General features: G+C 44.0%; 1 protein-coding gene across 1 annotated transcript in view; it reads right to left on the bottom strand.

Annotated features, from left to right (window-relative positions):
• Positions 1-580: 580 nt before the first annotated feature.
• Positions 581-11,730, bottom strand: part of ANXA5 (annexin A5) — a 35,751-nt gene continuing 24,601 nt past the window's right edge. The window contains exons 7-13 of the mRNA XM_075543861.1: positions 11,320-11,399; positions 10,835-10,891; positions 6,789-6,882; positions 5,704-5,799; positions 2,801-2,859; positions 2,454-2,576; positions 581-1,109 (exon numbers count right to left, since the gene is read on the bottom strand). Coding sequence (XP_075399976.1) covers positions 1,047-1,109; positions 2,454-2,576; positions 2,801-2,859; positions 5,704-5,799; positions 6,789-6,882; positions 10,835-10,891; positions 11,320-11,399 — 572 coding nt within the window. The 3' untranslated portion in view covers positions 581-1,046. The remainder of the gene's footprint in view (positions 1,110-2,453; positions 2,577-2,800; positions 2,860-5,703; positions 5,800-6,788; positions 6,883-10,834; positions 10,892-11,319; positions 11,400-11,730) is intronic.

Here is an 11,730-nt window from a genome sequence, read left to right as displayed (position 1 = left end):
TCTGATGAGCAGCCAACTTTGTGGAAGAAGTATATTCTCTCTAAACTTAAACGATTTCCATTTACTATTACTTAATAAGTAAACTGTTCTTTCACTTAGTAACTGCTTTACCAGGAGTAAGAACTTTGTCAATCAGTTTTCCTTTTAAAAAACGCCTGCAAGGGTGTACATCTTAAGTGAATTCAAAAGCAGAAAGGACGCTGGAAGGTAAACAGTGGAAGAGAGGAAAGGATTGCTCTTTTCTAAAACACACTGCTGCTTGTTTTCATCGCAAAGGAGGTAGCAGATGGTGAGTGGGAAAAACAAGTTTATAATAAGGAAAGAAGGTAGGGATCAGAATTTTTAGTTACATTTTAAAATGAGCATTTCTATTGAGCAACAAGCCCAAGTAAGCAGACTGCGGATAATCAGAAACCTCTCTTCACCCTCACTCCCCGCTGCGGAGGAGACACATGGCAAGCCAATCATCCAAAGAGGCAACTGTAAATCCAATTCTCGGCTAACGCCATTGTCAATTGATGGGCTTAAAAAAAGGTAATAACACCGTCAATTATATCCTCTGAACACAGACCCACACAAGTCAGGGAAAATGAAATGTTTATTATTTTTCATTAATCTTTTGAATGCACTGTCCATAAGGTCACAGGCTTAATTTAAAAGAAAATGATCAATAACACTCCCAAGATTTCACAATTTCAAGGCTAAGATTCCGGTTAAGGTAACACAGTTAAGTTAATATAAATGAGGTTTTACAAAATGGCTAAAAGCAGCCTGGGCTCCTAAAGTAAAATATAAGTGGCCCGGACTATAGACTTAGTAAAGTTAAGGACACGTTGGTACTATAACCGCCCGAGAGATAGAGGCATCGCTACTGCAGATCAAAATGAAGTACAGATATGTTCTCCTACAACATATAAGTTTTGGTCGTTCGCAGGCTAGCATGAATAAGGCAACATATGTCAAGCACCGGCGCATGGAAGTGCAGCTAGATGTGCTGGCGGACGTGGTGACCATGGTGGCCGGCCTGGAGCAGGGGTCTCCACACATTAGTCGTCTTCTCCTCCACAGAGCATCAGCAGGGCTTTCTTATAGTCCCCAGATGTGTCCCCCTGAAACCCAAGAGAACCCCGTTAATCTCCATGAGTCACATCGATGCCACAGAGAATAATCTCTCCCAAGTGGGTCATCTCCGGGTGTGTCGCTTTCACATCGGGAATTTTAGTCAGGGACGTAGGTTCAGAGAACAGGGAGTGTGACCAGACCTTATTTCTGAACAACAATATTAAACTAAAGCTTTCTAAATAAGCTATCAACGTCTAGTACACGGTACAGCTCTAGCTAAGGAGGACAAATGGAGCCATGACTCTGCGCTCCTCTGAACATCGAAATGGCCATTCTTTGGGAGATGAGCCAGTCAACTTCCATAAAGCTATAAAGCCTCAGAAGTCCTGCGGAGCCGCTCCATTCTGTCCTGGAGGAATCACTAGGAGTTAGAATTGACTTGAAGGCATTGGGAAATTTTTTTTGGTGGGGGAGCATTGGGGCAGAGAGCAAGGGATTAGGGGAGAGTGGACAATGCTGAGGTACCTAACCCTGATGACTTTGCCTCAACGACAGATGTATATGCTAAGTTTATGTTTCCAGCTCTGCACCCGTACGTGAAGTCTTAAGGATGTTTCAGCCCGGCCACACCACCACACATGCAAAGCAAACTTGACCGAGATCCTGGCACATGGGCCACGTGAACCAATCCAAAAAGAAAAACAACAAAACTAAAAGACCTTAAGCCAAATTTAATTATTATAGGCCACAGGGTCCCTTGTTTTCAAAAGGGCAAAAATCATTGCGATAATTGGGCTCTTTGCTTAAACCAGGTATAACCGGCTTGGTTCTCTCCTGATCTCAGAATACACAGCAGAGGCAGGGTGATAACAGATAATTAAAAAAAAACACAAACCCAGAAACTGATATGAAGGACAGGAGGAACCAATAAGACAGCTGGAACTGATAAGGAGGAAGGACGAACACATCCGTATTGTGGGCAAGGGGCACCAATACTCAATGATGCTTTTACGATCATCAAGTGCCTCAGGAAGTGTCCTCGCTTTCACTTGAGCGCCTTCACCATCATCCCTGCTCCAGGAAACATTCTCTCGGCTTTGCTCTCATCCTCTCATCATATCCCTAAATGTGTAAACTTAGCACAACGATTGAGTTCTTCCACCTTTGCCTTGGATTTCTACTTTTTTTTCTTTAAGTTTCCATTCATCATAAGTCCCCTCACTTAGGTTAACTCAGGTTGGTGGCTTGAGTGCCCCCAGAAACACCTGTTTACCAAAAAACAGCCAGGCAATCTCCTGGGAAATAAAATCCCTATAGGGTACAGTTCTACTTTGATAGAAGGGCGTAACTTGAGTCGTAATTAATCAGACTGGGTTTCTTTTTCCTATTACCTTAATCATGGAATAAAGAGAGGTGGCAAAATTCTTCCTAAACTCCATTCTTATGTTAAACAGATCGATCTCACTCCTGGAAACCACAACTCTGATGAGGGTATGGTCATCGGTCCCAGCTCCCTTGGAAAGAGAAAAGAGAAAGCGGCGTTACTTAAAAGCATCCATGAGTACCATCAAACTCGCCTGGGTTGGTATGGCGTATAAAGTACGACAATGTCCTAGACTTGAGCTACATGCTTTAAAAAAAATAATCCGCTATCTAAAACATGAGCAGATAATAACTAGGTCAGAGAAGGACAAGAAAATAACTAGAATTAATTAGAAAATTCAAGCTATCCACTTACCTTCATAGCATGGTAGAGGGTCTCTGCCAGGTAGGCGGGTATGCTTCGAATAGACTTTACTGAGAAAATAAACAACGTAACAGCCAAATGTTATTTTGATATGACAGATTGATAATTAAAAGCGAACATTTTAATTATCTGTGTGGCATGATTATAACCAAGACGGATGTACCGTAAGATTTCTTCCTACGTCTAGGTCATATTGTGAGATGTCAGGCACTAAAACAAACCAACAAAGCCAAGCTCACTGCCATTGCGTCAATGCTGACCCTAGCGGACAGGGTAGCGCTGCCCCCGAGTTTCTGAGACTGCCACTCTGAAGCTGTAACTCCAGAGTGAAGCTCTGAGACGTCACTTCTGAGACTTTACCCGGTTTCCAGACGCTAGTCTTCCTAGTAACATGCTTACTAAATTACAGACACCTGAGACGGTTTCAATCTAACACACTCAAGACTACACCTCCAACTAATCTTATTAAAAATAAGTAAGATTTTATTAGGTCATAGGTGACACTTTACACAGCAAATATTAACAATATTTATGTAAGCTGCTCTGTAGGATTTGTTACATTTTTCACAATGTGCCCGCATTCTCCTTATTTGTTGTGTCCATTCATCTAGCTTCCCTGCCCCTCCTTAGCCTCTCATCTTTACATTCAAATAACTGCTGGCCCTGTGGCTTTCCTAGAGCTGATTCCTTAAGGAAGCCCAGTGCTCCTGGGTGCCGCGGTTTATTTCATGAGGCAATCGAGTATTCACATGAATGTAGTCTTTAAGAGTAGCTTTAGTTCTGGGTTCAAAGGGCATCTTACCAAAATAACTTGAGGGTTCCTCTAGTCTCTGTTCATCTAGTAAGTCTCGCCTTTTCTAAGAGCTTGAGGATCTTTTCCTACATTATCCGTCTGGATCTTCTATTCAATCCCTCCAGAACGGTCCATGGTTGTGGCGGGGCACCAGCTAGTTCTTACAGCCTCAGGCTGGATTAGGATACTCTATTTCATCTTGGGCAGATCTTAGACTGTTGTGGTGGTGGTGGCTGGGTGCCATCAAGCTGGTTCCACTGTATAGCAGCCCCATGCAGAACAGAATGGAAACTGCCCGGTCCCGCATGATCCTCGTAATGGTTGCTGTACTTAAACCCGTCTTTGCAGCCACTGTGTCATCTCAGCAAGGGTGTTCCTCTTTCCCGCCGCCCCTTCACTCCACCACGTGTGATGGGCTTTCCTGGCAACGTGTCCAATGTGCGTGAGACAAAGTCTCCCAGTCCTCACTTCTAAGGAGTATTCTGGCTGTACCTGCTTCAAGACAGATGTGTTCATTCTTGAACTATCTTCCTATAACATATCGGGCTATTTCTCTGTTACTCAATTGCTCATTGTCATCTAGTCTATATTGACTCAGAGCGACACTGCCCCGGGAAGCTTCTGAGACTGTAACGGATAACTCTGTCTTACTCCTGAGGAGCAGCTGGTAGTTTAGAAGTGCTGACCTTGAGGATCCCAACCCAATGAGTCCCCACGACATCACCAGGGCTCCTTATCTTACGTTAGATCATCGTAACTTAGATACTCCTTAATATTCATGATTCATTCAGTACAAGCAGCACTAATCCAGTCTCTACAGGTAAACAACTACGAGCAAAATCTATCTTCTTTGAGTGTGTGCATGTCTGATGTCGGTTGGGCTACTTAAGCCTCAGTTGGCTTAGCTGCAGAACACCTATCCCATCAAAATTCTTTAATATACAGAATGAGCTGTTTGAATTGTGGGAGTTGTTTTCATTTCCTCCTTTCTGGTGTTCACAAAAAAAACAGCCACCGGGAACTAAGAGTGATGTGAATAAGAATGATGAACAGACTCTCTAAAAGTTTTCTAGTAAAATTTCATTAACCATTTAAAGGTTACACAGAATCAAGGTTTTTATAAAGTGTAGACTCGCGCACAACTTTAGCTTTTTCTCCAGAAAACACAAAAATGTTAGCCTGCCAATACTTACAACAAACATTTCCACGTGACAGGGTTTCACTCCAGAGCCATACGAAAACAAGGTCCAGTGGGGACCTAGTTTATAAAATCACCCTGGATTTGGTGATTATATAAAAACTACAATCAGGCACACAATTTTTTTTTTACAGATTGTTCTGAATACTTGGCTAAAATGAAATCCTCAATTATTTAGTATGAAAACAAGTAGAATCGCATATGAGGGGGCTTCAAACAGTTTATGGGAAAAATCCATTATCTCCTTTATTCTATTTTCCCACAAACTTTTTCAAGGTCCCTCCTATTCTGTCACATCAACGATGCTCTTTATCTAAACCAAACACCTATTTCTGAGTCAGCCTCAAGGTCTCGAGGTTTTATTCACAAGAACTCTAAATTCCACGGGGGTCAAAATTAACATCTACAAGCCTCTAAGAGGATACCCTCAACATTCCCAGTTCCTAAACAAACAGTATTGTCTGTACAGCTTCAAAGGAAGGGTGGAGGGGGAGTGCTTACTAGGGAACCCGGGTTGTGTAGTGGTTCTGTGTTGGGCTGCGATCTGCATAGCTGGCTGTTCCCCTAAACAGTTGCAGTCTGGGAAATCCACAAGGCATCGCTAGGAGTCAGCGCTGACTCGATGGCAGCGAGTGTTTCCATAGGATTAAATGAACCAGTCAGATAATCATGAATTTCCAACAACAATGCAACTCTTGAGTTGGAAATATATGAGTTTGCTTCACCTAAATATTCGTATACTCTATTTTCAACTAAGAAATGCACGAACGAAATACTTGAGCTCTTATCACTAAAACACGAGTGAGTTTCAAAAACGTTCACGGAAAAAATGTAATTGAATGAGAAAGGAATTCTTCTACAAAGTTTGTGAAACCTCCTGCTAAACATTGCAAAATCACCTACCAACAGCGAGCAATAGTTGCTCCAGATTGCCAGAAGTCTCCCGGTCAATGGTTTCCTCAATTTGAAATCCAGATATGGTCATGTATTTGTCAAACACTAGGAAAAATAAGGTGATTCACGAATTATGAATTTATGATTTATGAAGTACCTGAAACGGTATTTACTCTAGCCAGATAGCGTCCTACCCAACACACGTGCCTTCCTTCTTCCTCATTAACCAGAACGTTCCCAGAGTTCAGAGCCTCAACCTGCCAAGCCCCAAGCAAGAGGTCAGAAGGAGTCTGCATTCCCTGACTAGTGACAGTCACTGAGACCTAAAGAGAGCTCTTCTAGAAAGAACGCTGAGACTTCTCCTTCTTTCCTGATTGAAATGTGATAGACTGGAGGTTTCCAAATGGATTTGGAATTTTCTCAGTGCCCCACTGGTAGTCAAAGGCTTTTGTGTTAGAGTCGCTAATCCAGGTATAGGTGACTCTACTGCACCCCCACCCCATCGGTCCACAACCCCTAAGGGCAGTATCACCACTTGGGGAGACACCGATCATAACTTTCTTTTCTTCTCGTAACTTTCTTTTCTTCTCGCTACGAAATGCGCTTAAAGCTACAGCGGAAAATCAAAACCCTAAGGGCAGTGGAGAGAACAATAGCAAGAGCCCAGGACCTGGCACACCAGTCATGGAACCCTGTAGGCAGACATAGCGTTCATTCTTTTCAGAGTCACTTTAAGTAGGGTTTTCCCACAGATGTCGTTGCACTCATTCTCAGTAGCACAGGCACTGGGCGAATCCAGAGCTGAGGTCTTAAATAGCACTGTCCAGGGAAAGCACGTGGAGAGAGCGGTCGGACACAGCCCTGGGCGGCCTGTCGACAACAGAGAAACCGTGGAGGTAGACTGAGGACGCTAGCTTTGTAACACCTACAGTACAGCAAAGGGAATAAGGAACTTTCTCAGCGTGGCCAAAGGAACCAGAAAAAAAAAAAACAAACCCTGTTCCTGTACCTGCTAGCAACTGTTTTGCCACTCTGGTTCATACAGTCTCACAAATTCACGAAAACTCCTGGTCTGTGTGCATGTTTTCACTCACCCCTTCTCAAATGAGACACACTTCGAGTTCCGAAGATGGTGATAAACTTTTCTTCATCTGTCCCCCATTTGAGTTCCCCGGCTTGAAACAAAACCTGTGAAAACGTCAACCTTAATTGGTGAGCGGTCTCTCCACATCTCGTTCCTCCCAAGTCCCTAATCACACTTCTGATCCGCTCACTCACTATGAACGCCCTGCTTCTTTCCCCAACACTTGGTCGTGGTGCCAACACGCGATCCTCGAAAACTCTCATAACCGATTGCTTTGGGTCAAAGCAGCAACACAGAGCGACACAGCGAGATTAAAGGCTCCCATAGTAACTAACCTCTGTGACAGTATCATGAGCCAGGGCACAGGAGGGAGGGCCTTCTGCTTGCTCCCCTGTTGTTCCCGAGGGCTCGTGGCACTGCTGGGTGAGCGTTGGTCAGCAGTTCAAACCCACCAGCAGCTCCAAAGGAGAAAAGGTAAAACTATCTGCTTCCATAAGGCTTGACAGCCTCAAATGCCCAGGACAGGGTCACTGCGAGTGTAAGTCAACGAGATGGCCTGGGCATGCTTTCTGTTGCTTTTGTTTCACTGTTGATAACTCCATGTAGAGACCAGAGAAGTAGTCAGCCAGGAGTTGAGTTGTCGATAGTTTCTGTTGGTTGGTACTATGTCAATAGCATGTACAAAGAGCAAACTCTTTTCTTTTTCTCTTACAGCTGAGACTTGATCCAAGCTGGGGGTAAGATGGCTTCACATTTCTAAAGGTCGAGACCACCTGTGAAAAGGTTGAAGGGCAGCCCAGTGCCTGGCACATGGCGCTGCTGAGGGCCGTGGAGTCAGCTCTGACTCAACGTGACCCCGTGCACAATGGAAGGGGACACGGCCTGGGCCTGTGCCATCCTCACAATGGTTCTCAGCTTGAGCCCGCTGCTTAAGTCCAGCCATTCTGTCATTTCATCTTGTCACACATCTTCTTTTTCGCTGTCCCTCTCCTTGACCAAGCACGATGCCCTTTTGCAGGGGCTGCTCCAGGGCACTTAATGCTTGATAAATAGTTGTTGATATGGGAATAAACACCATCCAGTGTTCACATAATTTCCAAAAAATAAAAGTATATACAAACAGTGTCTTCAAGTCTCCAAGTCAATGCACTGAGATGTGAAAGATTTGCCAAGACCCAAAGACTCAATCTTTAAAATGATCAGACTACCTTTTAAATTATGAATTTCAGGAAGGAGATACCGATTAGATCAAGCTGGAAGCAATGTGCTCGTGTCGGTACTTGTTGCTTTTGTTGCTGTCCTTGTGCCCACGGGGAAGGACCGCACTGCACTGTACAGGAGCATGTGTGAGGACTGAGATGTCCCATGGCAGGATGTTTAAGAATGCAGGCTAAAATAGTATGGATGTACTTCTTCTTATATTTCCAGAGGATAAAAAGAAAAGATGGGACTCATTCATCCTTACCCTCAATTTCCAAATTAATGCTAAAATTGAACAATAACAATTCTGGTCATGTAAATAACCCCTTCCAAAATGAAAGATAATATGAAAATCACTCGAGTATTTAAACTTTAAAATTATACTTTTCTCAGAATAACTAATTCAACTGCAAAAAAAATGGGTATGTTTCTTGAGGGTGGTTGTAAAATAGAGAGGGGGCGAAACACAAATAAGAAAATAAAAATTAATACTAATACAAAAATCCTGAAAACATTCATGACTACTTCTAGGATATTTTCTGCATACAGAAAAGACAGAAACATTTAAACAAGGGCGGGAGGGGCGGTTCGTCTCCACAAGGATGCAGATACTACTGAAGCATGTATTCTCATCAACTGTTCCCTGTTCCTAGGGCTTTCTCTAGCAGGTTTAGGTCGCTAACTGGAAGTCACTGGTAGCAGGTCTACCACTTCCTTCCTCTGAGATGGCTGGTTTCTGAAGTGGAGCACCAGGCCACTCTCCCTAGTCTGTCTTAATCTGGAAGCGCCACAGAGACCTGTTCATCATCATAGTACCATGACACAGAGGGGGTGACTTACACGCAGTGCATTGATTGGAACCAAACCTGATGTTCCAAAATGGAAGGTAACAACTCAACCAGGTAGTGGTTATATAATCACCAAACCCAGGGTGATTATATAAACTGGGGGAGTCAGGCAGGGTTGCTGAAAAGTACATACATGAAGGACTGACTGACCTTTGGCAAGAAGTAGATAAAGGAAGGGGGAGGAAGGAGAAAGGGGGAGCATATCAGAGAGAGGCTGGAGGCATAAGTCAATGAGGAGCAGATGATGGCAGGGTTTGGATTATATCCTGAAGATGATGGAAGCAACTGAGAGTTTTAAAGTTGACGACAGGGATGTGAACATAACAGACTTGTGTTTTATGATAGTGTGTAACGTGGCAATGAGGCACAAGGGCCATTGGGGGGGTCAGAGAATTGTCACATTCCCGCCGGCCGCATGTGAAATCCAGGTTTGATGCCCAGCCAATGCCTCTGACACAAGACACTACCCATCTCTCAGAGGGGGCTTGAGTGTTGCTAGGATGTAGAACAGGTTTCAGTGGAGTTTCTCGACTAAGACAGACTAGGAAGGGAGGCCTTGTCGTCTGTTTCTGAGCATCGGCCAAAGCAAACCCCCTTCTGCATGAGGTCACTAAGAGTTGGGGGACTGTGGGCCACAGAGGCAAGAACCAAACCAAATGCACAGACAGCTAGTTCTCAGTAACACCTGATCCCTGACTTTATTGACTTGTTGGTGGGGGGTGATTGGGCCGGGGGGGGGGTGAAGGAGGGAATGCAACAGCATCCTGAAGTCATTACGAAGTCAAGTCGGCCCACCTGAAAGGAAAACCGCGTGCTTCTTCGTCACTTTTAGCACCGTCAGGTCACCCTCGTTAGCTGTCTCACAGAAAAGAGCAGGCTGGAGGTGGACACGCGGCTCTTCAAGGCCCAGTGGGGTAAGAGTAACAGCCTGGAAATCTCTTCTCCTCGAGGAAGCATGTGGCAGGGACAGGCGTGTTTGAGGAATGATTCTAGGAGCCCACGAAACTCCTTTATGCCCAGATTCCAGTTCCCAGACGGCTTCCTGCGTTTCAGATTCCCTAACATTTGCTTGCTGTATTCAATTACTTAAGAAACCATAGTAAGCTCACCTTGGGATTTAAAAGCCACCGAAGTAAAAAATTCCATTTGAGAGTCCCTGGAAAGCGGCTGACAAAAGTGCAAACTGACTTCGAATCCAAAGGAAACAATGAGCACTTTCCTAAGACGAAGATAACTTGTCGTCTACGAAGTGATAAAAGAGCGTTCATGGGTGAGCTCTCGTGTTCTTTCATCTGTAGCCTCCCCTGCATCATTGGCAGGGGGTTCGATTCCTGGTTTTCTGTAACATCTTCTGTTTGTCCGATGTTGTACAATTGCATAAAAATATCACGTTTAGGTAAATTTTGTATTTGTCAGTCATTTTGTTTTATTCCAAATTTGAAAAACAAAACAAAAATCAAACCCACTGCCATTCTAACTCAATTCCAACTCCTTGCAACCATAAGGAGGGTGTTCAAGGCCATCGATCTTCCCAGGAGCAGACAGACTCATCTTTCTCTCAAGGGGCGGCCGTGGAGCTCCGACCACGTACCTTTCCGTTAGCATCCCAGGCCTACACCATAGTGCCATGGGGTCCATTCTACCGGACAGAGACCCTATGGAAGGCTTCCAAGGCTGCAAATCTTTACAGGAGCGGCGAGCCTCGCGTTTCTCCCACGGAACAGCAAGTGGCTTCAAATCGCCAGCTTCTCCGTGAGCAGTTCCATGCTTCACCGCCCAGCAGCACCAGGGCTGCCTCATTGCAGCTCCACTTTGAACGCAGGTGATAGTGTGCCGATCAGATGAAGGTGAGAGAAGTTTACTTCGCTGGGTCTTACAGAATGTAAAGGACCCATAAAGATGACTATTCTTTGAAGTGATTACCATATACATTATAACTTTTTTATTGCTGTTGACTTTTTACATTTATATATCATAAAAAAATGATCGCATGGTAGGCTTCACTCACCTGAGCATCTTGCTCGACTTGGGCTTCATCCAATCCAGTATCAGGGTCTCGATTAGCCTATCAGAGATGAATGTCACAGTATTGTGTTAGCTCATCATTTGCATTCAAAAGGAGGGGGGGGGAATGGCTTCCAGGAAAACCACATAAATGTCTTTCTCTTAAGAAGAACATGCAATAGGGGCTTCCAAAATAGTATCATCAGTATTCCTCATCGCACGCAGACGTTGCACACAGCACTGGCCACAGCCTGTGTGGCCTGCTTAGTTTCAAATTCTGAAGATTTTTTTAAAAAAAGGAATATCATGATCTAAAACCTCTGTGGGTTTTAGAGAGCAAATTCCAAAACACAGACACAAAACTCATTCAAACCGGAAGCATCACTGCTTGCAGTAAGAATTAGCTAACCCCATAAGTTATCAAAAGATTCAGACCAGGCCAGCGACAGATTTTTTTAACCCAGCTATAAAGAGCGCCCAGCGCAGTACCTGGAGGAGAACCACCAACATCCTCTGGTAGTACCCCGACGTGTCCCCCACCACATCGTCTTCCAGGTTGGAGCCGTATTCTGCAACAGAGTAATTTCATACTTATTCACAGCCTCTTTCTGCTACAAAATAATACACACAATCAAATGGAAGAAAAAAATAATCTTTTAGCAATAGAAATCCTCGGTGCTTCATCTCTAATCACTGAAAAATCTAAAAGCAAGTACTTTAAGTGGGCAGCTGGAGAAAAATTAAATTGAAATCCTAAAAGCACTCAATTCAAGTCTAAATCGTGACATGGCCATTTTACTGTGCTCTCAGCCAGTGTAACTATTAATCTGTAGATGCTTGAGGGTACTGGAATGCTTCTTAAATTGCAATCAGTCATAATTCAAAGTCTTATTTTGCTAT

This window comes from Tenrec ecaudatus, chromosome 3, assembly GCF_050624435.1.
Source record: "Tenrec ecaudatus isolate mTenEca1 chromosome 3, mTenEca1.hap1, whole genome shotgun sequence".
Classification (NCBI taxonomy): domain Eukaryota; kingdom Metazoa; phylum Chordata; class Mammalia; order Afrosoricida; family Tenrecidae; genus Tenrec; species Tenrec ecaudatus.
This window is presented reverse-complemented; position numbering and strand designations above follow the sequence as displayed.